This window comes from Somniosus microcephalus, chromosome 11 (genome assembly GCF_052327205.1).
Source record: "Somniosus microcephalus isolate GS21.2 chromosome 11, FLI_Smic_1.0, whole genome shotgun sequence".
Lineage (NCBI taxonomy): Eukaryota > Metazoa > Chordata > Chondrichthyes > Squaliformes > Somniosidae > Somniosus > Somniosus microcephalus.
The window spans coordinates 188,037,993-188,050,595 of NC_140997.1; the positions used below are offsets into that span (position 1 = coordinate 188,037,993).

The following is a 12,603-nucleotide window of genomic DNA, read 5'->3' on the forward strand; positions in this document are numbered from 1 at the left end:
TGCTGAAGATATCCTGCGCTGTCTGCTACTTGTAAAGTTCGACGTGTGCAAGGAGAAGACTACACATCATATTGGATTTCTCAAATCATATATCCGTAGTCATACTTTCAACAGCTTAACCACACGTCAGTATGTAATTAAGTGTTAAAAGCATTTGTTTACAGTCGGATTAGTTTACTCCATCCTTGGAGAGTTTGTCAGGTTTCATTTGGGAATGCTCCTGGTGGTTAAACAATTGATCACTGGGTAGGTTCACCGACCATGTTCAACAACAGCAAGAAAACAGAAAAGGGTATTGTAAGAGGACAAGGGGCTGCTATGTAACCGAGAGCTGGTGTTAGAAGAATGTTGTGGACAGAGTACAGGAACCGCACCTGCTGCTGCTCCGACGCTAACAGAATGCGCTCAATGAGCTCACCTCTATGCAGCAGAATAGCATATAGAACCTCACACGTCGACCTAACCTGTGTGCTGCACACTAATAAAGAGCAAGGAATGCGTCCATATGGCGCAAAAAACGCATTTCAAGCCTAGCAAAAGGCACACAGTGAAAGCTTAGCAAAAACAAACGGATCGAATCATGCTATTAACATGTCTTGAAATATGTGAAGAAAGGCAGAGGCAACATAATTAGTCAAGTGTAGCATCGCTCGATATTAAGAAATTTAAAACAATGCAAATCAAAAGGGTAGCTCAAAGGTGTGAAGTTTGCAATTATCTCTGATGGATAAAGTACAATGATCGTTTTACTTTTCTGCTGCTCTGGATCACAAAGAATCGATTGCTTAGCACAGTATGGTATTACATGAGCTCCACCTTACACCTATAGCCAGCGCACAGGCAGCAAATATTGATAAATAGCTAGGCTGAATGAAAAGGTCGCGAATTCCTACTGTTTCGCTGAATTCAGTTTTGTTACCATTGATTGAATAATTCTATATATCTTCATTTCAATTTTGTATGTAGTAATAGTAGACGAAGTGAATTAAGTGACCTATGGATATCCTATTCCTTAAAAATCAAATACTGTAGAAGCAGAAAAAGTTATTTTTACAATGTGTGTATATTGTTAACCGATTAACATATACTTTACATATCAGGTCGTATGAATGTACACGATTATCCTAAACTCGAATTTTGGCACAATCCGCATGAAACAGCTTTGTATCCATGCCCATGTGGAGGGGGGGCTCCCTTATTAAAAGTGTTTGCACCAATGGTGACTATTGAGGTTGTTTAATTAATGGACGTGGTAATGTGTAGTGAGTTGTTGAAAGTACATAATCGATGTAGCCCAACCCGTTTTTGAACAAACTGCAATTGGAATAGATAGAGATTAATTAACATACAACTGACATGGGGTGAAATAGAGGTTAGAATCCTCCGGTGAATGTGATCTGCAGGTGTGGGTTTGGTGAATACCTTGACAATTTTGATTGAAGCTTCCCTAGTCTTACAACCCCATCAAGCATGCCCTGGGACTGAGAATATAGTTTTAACACCCGTTTCTAAATACTTTCACCCAATCTGTTTGCAAGCATGGTTTTCTCCATGTGCAGGCTTCAGTGCGACACCTTATAGGTGTCAGCCTTGGCTCAGTGGTAGCACTCTCGCCTTTGAGTCAGAGAGGCCCCGTGTTCATAGTCCCACTCTGAGACTTGAGCGCATAGTCTGGGCTGGTACCTCAGTGCCATCCTTCTGATGAAACGTTAAACAGAGGTCCTGTCTGCCCTCTCAGTGGGAGGTAAAATATTCCACTGTACTGTTTGAAAAAGAGCAGCGGAGTCCGGGCTAAATCTATCCCTCAACCAACACCTAAAACATATGATCTGGTCATTTATCTCATTGCTGTTTGTGGCAAAATTGGCTGCCATTACAACAGTGACCACGCGTCATTGGCTGTGAAGCGCATCCTGAATCCTGAGATGGTGAAAGGCAATAAATGCGTTTTTTCTTTATACAACCAAATAGTCCCAACTACACGAACATAACCACTACAGTTGTTGTATGATACAAAAGAAGAACTGCACTTGTCAATAAACCACCTCCCAATTTCTCAGAATTGTTCCAATTATCTCATGACCAAAGAACAGGATTTGGTCAAAAGAAGACAATACACGTCGTTTGCGACTCATCTTTGCTTGAATTACAGCTGTGTCTCTGTCCCTCACAACCAACATGTCATTTTGAGTATCTACATTAAAATGAGAAAGTAGTGAGGCTCGTGTGTTTAATCTCATCAGAACAGAGTCTCTCTTTAAACAAATGTTAATGTAGATTCTGCAAGTGTAATAAAGTTTAAACAGACAATGTCGAAGTAGCTGCAGGAAATCGAGCAGGGACCGTGTGCTTTTATTTATTCTTGCGACTTAACTAGATGAATACAAAAACAAAAGTCAGGAATAGGACTGCATCAACTGCAACGTTGTCCGTGTTTTGTTCAAAGATTCCTGTGGTCCTTTTCTGGCCCTTTTTGCTGCTCTTTGCCAGGACCAGTCTAATGCGCTGCAGGAATTTACAATTCTAATACAGAACAAACAACCCGCCCCTTAAATTAGTGCAACAGAAAGAGAAAAGGGTCAGACAGCATCGCTGATTAAACATTAACCCTTCGAGTGCCGCTGCAACATTCCTGCAACCACATTCCACAAGTACTGCAGTTTCATTGCACGTAAATGTAACATTACCGCCAATCGTCTTCCCCTTGTCTTACCATTCAGTTTAATTAGTTAGGGTCTTTAAAAAAGAAATGATTGCTAAACTTTAGCAATGGGGATCCACTATTATACAGAGACCGCTTTGTATCGCAGAATAGTGTTAAACGCATTTAATGAAGCATCAATTTCTATATGATTGTCAAACCACATCGCCAGTTACACCCAACCAAAATATAAGTTAGCAAGAAGCGCACCACATCAATAACATATATATCTATATAAAGTCATACCAATATTTACCACACATAGTCTGTATTTATTTTATGTTCTCAGAAGAAGAGAAACAATCAATCCAAGAAATGTTTCCACCATGGAGTTCCTTTTGAAATCTCATCTGCTTCTGCTAATTATTTCAGTGGAGTACTCATCCTACAATTTCCTTAGAAAGGAATATATCCTCTGCGCGTTGCACTTAAAACCCCCCATACCGCTCTAATCACATTCTGCTAAATCTCAAATCGCCTTTAGCCAGTAATATGAAATAAGGTACAGCACAGGACAGGCGGAATTTGGGGATATAATACCCTCGTTTAGATTTCAAAACAAGAAAGAATAGTAAAACGATCAAGGGCAAGTACAAGCGCGATGGTCCGAAGATCGCTTGTTAAGCTCTTTTCATGATCACTTTTGATGCCGTCTGGTTGTTTAGCTGTTTCTGGTATAGTCTCAGTCAATTCTGCGATAATAATTTGTTGTGCTTCTCAGGTGAAATCGTCTGAAAACAGAAGAATTAAAACGGCTCCAAATGAACAGGCACTTGGCCATTGTAGAGAGAACACAGAACTTTTGGGAGTAAATTCCAGAAACTTTCTAAAAAGGCTTGTTAAAAAGGAGTCTTTTCATTGCTCGCTTTTACCTCTGGCCAGGCGCAGTCTTTTTTCTTCGGTTCCTAATCCGCATCGTAACGCGCGTTTTTTTCTCTCTACAGAAAAAGAACACAAAACCGGGTTCCACGCGGTGCTTTAGTGGCTAAAATTGAAAGAGCCGCTTTACAAGGGCACAACAGTATGAATCGCTTTGGAAAATTGGCAGCTCTGAATAGGTGAAGGAGGAAAACGTTTAATCGGGTCCTGGGGAGATTCTGAGATTGCAATCTGCTATTGCCACAGGTGGAATCTGGACTCCCCCTCCCCCCAACTATACCAATAGTGAGTACTGGATCAGAAAGAAATGCATCTTTAGAACTTGTATAAAATATGTACAAGGTTTTAGTTGCATGCCGTATAACCATGTAGCGAGAAAAACAAATCGGGGGTAATTTTACTCAGGAAACCGCCTTCAAAATCCACGCAGTTTCTGCACCTCGATGCACTGGAATAACCCACACTTTCGAGTTTGTGTTTTTTTTTAAACTTTCACTGGGAAATGGGAGGAGGGGGTGTTCCAGATTAATAAAAGTCGATTGTTTTAGGAGCCCCTAGATTGCCTATTTGTTCGGTGTATTATGTTAGAAACGCTTAATTTATTATTTCATTATTAAGACATCTTTTCTCAAGTCCTACCCCGAGCTCGAGTGACGAGACAGAGTTCAAATGAAAGTTTCATGGTATTTTTTTAAAATAATGTAACTTTGGAAAATTATTCTTTCTATAAAATAATTACAATAATTAATAATAAGCCTGCGACGTTTTATCTGCCTAACCATTTAAAAAGTAGCCCATGAGCGATGTAAACAGACTTAGCCGATAGATTAAAGCATATTAAATGCACAATTATTTTTTTCATACCCTCACAGCCTCTTCGCCCACGAGCATTGTGGGTGCTGGTGGGAGATTGGAATGGGCTGATGCTATTTGGATGTCACCTTGCTAAGTGACTTCATGTGATGTCAGCTAAATGCAACAGACAGTGATCTCACGCTGATGAGGATGTGTGCTATCAAAATGTGACAGTATAGCCACACGCAGTCCTTGGATAATCTTCTCCGCTCTCTCTAGTAAATGTAGAACCCGTTAGGTATAGACGGTGGCGTCTGGCACATCACTCTTCAGTAAGTTAGTAATCGAAATTTCCAGTATCAAACTGGTGACTTGTGCAGAGTCTAGCTTTTAAAATCTATCAGCAAAGATTTTCGCTGTCCTTGTAATTCGATTTTTTTGTGCTGCTTAATGAGCATTAATCTGGTGCCCCTCGGTGCCATTGTTCACGGAGATGTTGATTTGAATGTAAATGGGTGACATGCCAAACGCAAGGTGCTTATTAAATTGATGCGTGTCTTGGCTTTCCTGGAATGCAGGGGAGATCAGAGCGGCTCTAGTCAGCGGCTGCTCACACCAAGTCCTGGGATGGCAAGCTCTGGTCACTTGGAGACAGTTGTGTCCTGTACCAGGCAGACGGCAAGGAATGGAGCCTCCGCCACTACCTGCAATGGAGCTACCCCAAAGGCACTGGCCTTCTCCATCGAAAGAATCATGGCCAAAACCTCAGAGCCAAGGAGCCCTACTGAACAAAGGCAAAGCTTGGAGAAAGCAGAAGGCAAAAAGGTTGGGAAACTGTGCTCTCCTGTCCCGTGTATGCTTCCTATCCAACCATTTCCTTATGACTTGCAAGCTAAAGCGTTCCTGAACTATTCTGAGGTATGGAAGTCTAACCTGAGGGGGTCACTTTGTACTTCTGCGGCGATGTGTAAATCAAACTGTGGGATGTGCTGCAAAACTGACTTAACTTTAGGCCCTTCTATGATGAATAGCAACAGACTGATCAAACCCCAAGTCATAAACCAAACGGTCGCTATGCCTGCCAACGGCTCCCTTTATTACTTCAACTATCTGGACACTACCTACCACCCTTCGGAGTTGCTTCATGGGCATCACATCTTCCCATCTCACATCCTCGGCTCTCAGCCCCCAGCCTCGCTTTCTGCTCACCAGAAACTCCTTTTGTTGGAAAACGCGAAATTTGCCAGCTTGGCTGCGGAGAAATATCCGACTCCACAATTTCCTCACAAAGAACGTATCCCGGGACAGCTGGACCAAGTGATCAAAGAAAACAGCAGCTTTCCAGTCGAAAAGAATGTAATTAAAAAACTGAGCAACGCCTCAAATGACGGCAAACCCAAAAACTTTACCTGTGAAGTTTGTGGAAAGGTAACGCGAAGATTAAAACGCGATTCTACCACAGTGTTTCTCGTTGATAATGGATACTGTTCTCGTGAGAAAGCAAAAAAAAATACTAGATCGGCATCAACAGTACGGCTGCAAAAACAAATTACATTTTTCATGTCTTATTTTTCTTCCTTTTCCAGGTTTTTAATGCACATTATAACCTAACACGTCACATGCCAGTTCACACTGGGGCCAGACCGTTTGTGTGCAAGGTCTGTGGGAAAGGTTTTCGACAGGCTAGCACCCTGTGCAGACATAAAATAATCCACACACAGGTACGTGCTCACGTCTTCTCTCATTATCCAGCAATGTTTAAGAGCAAACTATGTATTAACTGCCTTAATAGCCGATTCCGAACCTCGTATTTAGTTTTAGTGATTATATGGACACTAACATGCATGCACTATATATAGACAATGCACGGGTTTCTATTATAATAGTATCATCTGTCATTTCAGATTTTAAGTTGTTACTTTCTAAGTTGTTCTGTTCTTTGGTTGAAATGTAATATAACCATTTGTGAATGTACAGTTTTGGTATTAACATGCCTTTGCTAAATGAATGGAATTGTCTCAGTTCGTTTTAGTTCTGCTTATCTATGTTTATCCGACGGTCGGCAGTCAAATCATTTCTGTGATTCATTTTCAGGAGAAACCTCATAAATGCAATCAGTGCGGGAAAGCTTTTAACCGAAGCTCCACTCTCAACACTCACATTCGGATCCATGCTGGCTACAAACCTTTTGTTTGCGAGTTCTGTGGGAAAGGATTTCACCAAAAAGGTACTTTTCAAAGTCGCGTCTACTTTAATCTGAATTAGTCCTCACACGAGTAGGTATCCATTCGGCTCCGTGAATCCATCATATTTAACCCTTACATTGATATATAGTCTTGCTGGTGCCTGCTATGAATGCGTGTCATTTTCACTGAAAACGTTTCTATTTTTAAGCTAATACAACACCCGTGATTCCGTTTTGCCTCTACCCTTTAGTATAATATACTTGCTTTAATAATTTAACAACACTTATTAATTTAACCAGTCAAGACCCATTAGTAAATAATGTCTCATTATACAGTTATGCAGAACTATAGAAGAACTAGGGCTACAGAACTCAGTAGGACTGTGGAGAATGTTAGCGGGTTGTAGCCACGTTCTAAAAGTCTTATTTAAAAACCAAAATCATCGGAAGTAACAGTGTCATTAAGAAACGTTTTTCTCCAACTGTCTGGGGTATAGTTGACAGGCTGAATCCAACCTATTTCAAATCAGACGTGTCATTTTGAACTAACCCTCTTCTAATATGGCTCCTTAATTTGGGTTGTGGGTCAGAAGTTTGACCTCTATCTAATTCCTAATCTGACAGTTTTATGCAGTCCTTACTTGATTGAGACAAAGTTTGACAACTTCTTGACTCCCGTACGCGCACACTAACACAAGACTGCTTAATGAAGCTGTACTTTTTCTTCACATAGAAATTCCCTCATCTGAAATTAACTTAATTGTGAACTCTTGACCCTGGTGGGGGGGGGGGGGGGGAAACTTTCACTAACTTCGATTTTCTTTTTCTTTTCCGCTAGGAAACTACAAGAATCACAAACTGACCCATAGCGGAGAAAAACAATTCAAATGTAATATCTGCAACAAAGCATTCCATCAGGTCTATAATTTAACGTTTCATATGCATACTCACAACGACAAAAAGCCCTTCACTTGCGGTACTTGTGGGAAAGGATTTTGCAGGAACTTTGACTTGAAGAAGCATATAAGAAAATTACACGATGGTAACTCCGCCACAGCCCCGGCGAACGAACGTTCAAGGGTGGGGCAAAGTTAGTTTTACAGACTTCGCATCGGAATTATTTTTTGGCGGACAATCATTTCTGTACATTGCATTTTGAAGTACGATCCATTTGAGATTTTTGATGCACTGCAATGCTCTTTACTTCACACACAGTTATGCAACAGTAGACAATTCATAAGATACCTTTCACACTTGAATTTGTATGTTTAAACGGCTTGAGTTCTGATTGCAGAAACAAATATCGAGAGGCGACAGCATGTCGTGGCCCTACAATATTCCAAAAGTGTTGTGAGTGAATAGTAATGTAAATATTCATGTCAATTAAATGTCTTATATCATATTATTTTTTCTGTATTGTAGTATTTTATATCTGAAACTTACCGTGGATTGGTAAATCTGACATTTTAAAGTATTTGTTAGGACGTTGCTTCGTTTGCATTTCTGTACATTTAAATTCTGTTGTAAAAATTGAACGTGACTACCTGCAAAATAAAAATAAAGTTTCCAATTATGCGTTTATTTGAATCGCACACATTCGCAAATAAATGGAATGGGGCGACATCCGATCTGTTTATTCAAAAAGACAGAATTACTTTGGGCAAAGATACAAATTGATACGAACGTGTATCATTGGATCAAATTTAACAATAACACATTCCACCTATTCCTGTTCACATGTTTATATTTATTCTGAAATGCATGTTTTTTTCACACACAGCAGTAGAGATTAGGAAACATCCGGGCTGTTTGCACTAAATGCGGCACAGAACAGTTTCAAACAACAGATACCTTTTACTTCGTTACTTTTGCTGGCAGTCCAAAAGTGACACCGAATCGTGTTTGTGCCAGGAAAGCAGAAGCTGTTGTCACGTCTCCCCGCACAGCAGATGGGCGAATTCGACGGTTTTAACGTGAAGATTGGTCAGTGGATTTCTTCCCAGCACTTGGTCTTCCCCGAACATTCCACTGTCCAAATAAACGTCGCAAACTGATTGCTTCTCATCACATAAGCATTTCATAAAGTTCGCGTTTAAAAGAGGCAGGTAAAAGTGTACTTTGCAAATAACAGCCAAATTAATTACATTTTGAGCAAATGTACTTGATCTTTTAAGTAAAACAAACGAGAAGCTAACGCAAAGACAAAATTACACCTCTGAAAGAACCGCTTTAGCGATGTGGCCCAACCTTATGCGTCAGAAGTCTAATTAACAAGACAAAACAGACGTTTTAAAATTCAATTTAATCACATAGATGGACACGCGGAACCTCGACTTTGCACTTTTCATAAAGTTAGCGTGAAATATCTGGCGCTTTCAACAACTTCGCGACCTCAGGGCAAACTGGGTATGCTTATGTAATACGTTCACCGGGAGCCGACTGATGAAGGGAGCTTATTATTATTAATGGACAACTCGGAAATAGAAGCCATTCGCAGTATTTACCGTTTTTATATTTGAAATAACATCCAGTGGTGAGAGACTTTAGATTTCATCAAATTAGACAAGCCTCTATTAGTTTCCCCATTTGTTCTTGTGCATAATCTTAGTTGCAATTGGAGGCTGTTAGTGCGACGGGATATTTTCTAGACGATTGAATACGAAATTACCCAATTTATGTAATTGAGCTTTTTACTCATGCAGATTAAGTGTTTCTTCTCGACCTGCTGTCCGCAACAAATTACTGTTTTTTTAGAATACAGTTATGAAATGATCCTACACTTGATCCACAGAAAATTATCAAATCAAAAGCAGAAACAGTATGCTTTCAACAGTGCTAACAGTAATCAGGCAAGCTCTCTCAGGAGAAGACATTTCCATATTAGCCAATTTGATGTAACAGTGGATAATAAAGTACTTAGGGTTTACCAAAACTCCTTTCCCCATGTCTCGCTCCTTTTAATACTGGATAATTTATTCTCCCCACGTCTAGACGAACAATATTATTACAGTGTACCAACAAAATTCTGATTTCACCTCAGCTGCGTGCTGCTCACTCCACGTTTCTCAATGAAATTTAAATTAACCGTTCACAGTCAACGGTGAAACTGTCCAGGGACTGATTCAAAGGCCAATAATTTGAAGAGAATTGCATGTACACCGTTTACAGTTAATTGAGTGGGTTAATCTTAGACTGGGTTACATAGACACCGTCATGTGCTTTTGGAGAAAATGTGTTCTTTTAATTAAAAACGAAACAAAAGCTGTTTGCTAATTATATTAAAGAACCTTGTTAGACACAAAAGTCTCCACTACAGCTCGTTCTATTACAGTTTGCTGCACGTTGATGATGGAGATTGCTATTATAAATTGGTTACTACGTTATGCACAAGGCGAATCCTCACTGGGAGGCTTTCGAGGCTCCTTCGTGGCCATAACGCCTCAGTGTACTTCACAACATTTCCACTGCTTCTTGCAAAAGAAAAGTTACTGTCTCTCATGCTTGATTCTTTCAACAGCCACAAACAAAGACTGAAATACTTGCTTCAATACACAATCAAAGAGCGAAATGCTAAATCCTGATAACTCTTTCTACAAAGCGCCCTGTCCTCGTCGGAAAACTGCTGACAATGGTCATATCCTGAAACAAGCGATTGTCTGATCTTTTCTGCACTACTGGAACATAACGGTCACACCCACAATCTATGCGTTAGCTTGCAAAAACCAAACTGAACAGGTACAACCGCGGCTTATAAACATGCTCTAACTTGGTTTTGTACTTTCGTCACTGGTGGTGAATAGACAGACACTCAGTTCTGGTTTTTATTTAAACGATTGACAATAAAGGCTCTGACAAATGTAACCCCCCATAGGCCTGGAATACTAATCTGCAAATTGTTCTCTCCAACTCATCGCAGTTATCCCCTAATTTCTTACACATTCTCATACACATTATTTTAATCCTCGACCGTTTAGATACGACGACTACCGAGCAGCTCCAAATGGACGCGGTTCTCTGTTCGGGTGTATGATTCCACATCTTAACTGTTTCTAGCAGCGAAAGGAACGTCTTGTAAAAAAAAGTTAAATCTATAAAATATATTCACAGACACATTTCCACGTTATATGCATATAAATATGTCTTTCTCTAGAATATCGCATTAACAATTCACGGATGTTGCATTCCAAAGTGAGAGGAGTGCAAAACTATGCTAAACTCAGTGACGCTACAACACTTTCAACTGACCAGAGCTACCATTACCCTAGACCCTTTGCGATGCTTTAAAATTCTTTGAATTCAAATAGTAGTGTTATGTTTTGTGGCTAGTTACAAAATCTTGAGGTGTATGGAAGATAACTTTCAGAAAACACTGGAACCTTAGCAACATTAATAAAACTAAAAGTACCCTTCAGTTGCACTGTAAAGTTTGAAAATGTAAACAGAATAACTGTTATGAGTTTAAATTTACCTCAACCAAACATACTTATAATCATAAGATTCGTTAAAGATATCAGCGCAAATTGGGAAACTTGTCACAGCAGGTCAGGGTGGATAGAAGGAATAAACATGCCCAGATTTATTTACAGACCTAGTTACACCATATTCATAAATACAGCTGATTGACACCTCATGTTTTAATTAGCAATTGGAAGATACTTTTGCTTCCTGGGGAGAGAAAGCCAAGAAACCTGGAGAGACTACAACCTGCAAAAGACAAAAAAAAAACTTGCTGCATCTATCCGCATCCCAAGCACGCAAACACAATCTCAGTGTACGTGCACATACACGCACTTGCTGTACATACATGCGACGTGTGTGCGTCCGTACTTGCTTTGTATATCCATATTGCACATGTGCAATCTAACCCATAGGTATCCATACATATCCATCAATAGTTTTATAAATACTACCAAGTTATAATGTCAACGTTAATTATGACTTTTTGCAGATATCTACAAGATGTTAAGTTGCTTCTTCACAATCACCAAGAAAAGTTTATTCTGCTCCATTCCGGCCATTTAAGAGACATTCGATGTAAATTCCCACAAATCTCGGGTTGTTTTCTTTGAGGATTCATTTATTGCTGGGAGCTGTTTGCCTTGTGTCTATGGGGAATGTAGCATGAATACAATACGATTGTTTTAAAGTTCTCAAAAGCGAAAACTAAGTTATACACGTAGAACATAGAAGAGCTAAATCACAATGGTGTGCTGGTATAGTTCCATATTCTTTGACAATTACAAACAAATCAAACGGTTTACAAGTGCCTACTTGAAAATACCGAAGTCACTGTAGCAGATGCTACTATAATAGAAGGGCATTATCATTATATATATTTTAAATAATTTATATAACACAAGGGCAATTTCCCAGAAAAAAATCCCAATGAATCCGCAGTGAAAACACAATCAAATACGACTTAACTTTATGCTGAAGAATTAGCTTTTGTTACAATATATCGAGTTCATATTTTCACTGGAGTATTTGCAATGGGTTCTTCAGAATTGTTTCCCTTTAATGATTGTTGATAACTGGTTGATCTGTACTTACATTCCCCGCACTCGGCCAAACACAATTAACGTTGCTTGATTTTGCATTGGTGTTTTATTCAGTTTATTTCTGCAAGATAATCCGCATTTATCTTTTTGATTACAGTTTATTTACAATCCCAATTTCATTTGAAGTAAACGGATTTATTATTAGGCGTGCTTGTAGCATGGGCACTAACAAGATCTGTGTGTGACCCTTACATTTCTTTAAGATCATAGAAACTACAAACCATGGACATTTTAAGTCGCACTAAATATTAAGTTATGATAACAGAGCGTTCAGAGCTATAATTTTAAAAGTTTTTTACAGATAACACCTACACCAATGACAACAGGAAACTAATCTACGGAACTGGCTGGCGGCTGAGATTAACAATGGTACTATTTTTGCACATCAGATGAATATTATCTGTGAAGAGTATAAAATACAGTATTTTTACAAATTCTTCAGTGATCAGATATACGACATTGTGTATGTAAACTTCAGTATTTCT

At 39.3% G+C, this 12,603-nt stretch overlaps 1 protein-coding gene across 1 annotated transcript; it reads left to right on the top strand.

Annotated features, from left to right (window-relative positions):
• The first annotated feature begins 4,499 nt into the window (after nt 1-4,499).
• fezf2 (FEZ family zinc finger 2) lies at nt 4,500-8,130 on the top strand. Its single transcript, XM_086001529.1, has 4 exons — nt 4,500-5,803; nt 5,962-6,096; nt 6,470-6,602; nt 7,399-8,130. The coding sequence occupies exons 1-4, from the start codon at nt 4,925-4,927 to the stop codon at nt 7,653-7,655; spliced, it is 1,404 nt and encodes a 467-aa protein (XP_085857655.1). The 5' UTR covers nt 4,500-4,924; the 3' UTR covers nt 7,656-8,130.
• Nucleotides 8,131-12,603: the final 4,473 nt, after the last annotated feature.

Excerpts from the sequence above, each read along its gene's own strand:
- fezf2 (XM_086001529.1), top strand. The coding sequence starts at position 4,925 with ATGCGTGTCTTGGCTTTCCTGGAATGCAGGGGAGATCAGAGCGGCTCT. Across the intron at positions 6,097-6,469 it reads ATAAAATAATCCACACACAG|GAGAAACCTCATAAATGCAA; the intron begins GTACGTGCTCAC and ends ATTCATTTTCAG. Across the intron at positions 6,603-7,398 it reads GAAAGGATTTCACCAAAAAG|GAAACTACAAGAATCACAAA; the intron begins GTACTTTTCAAA and ends CTTTTCCGCTAG.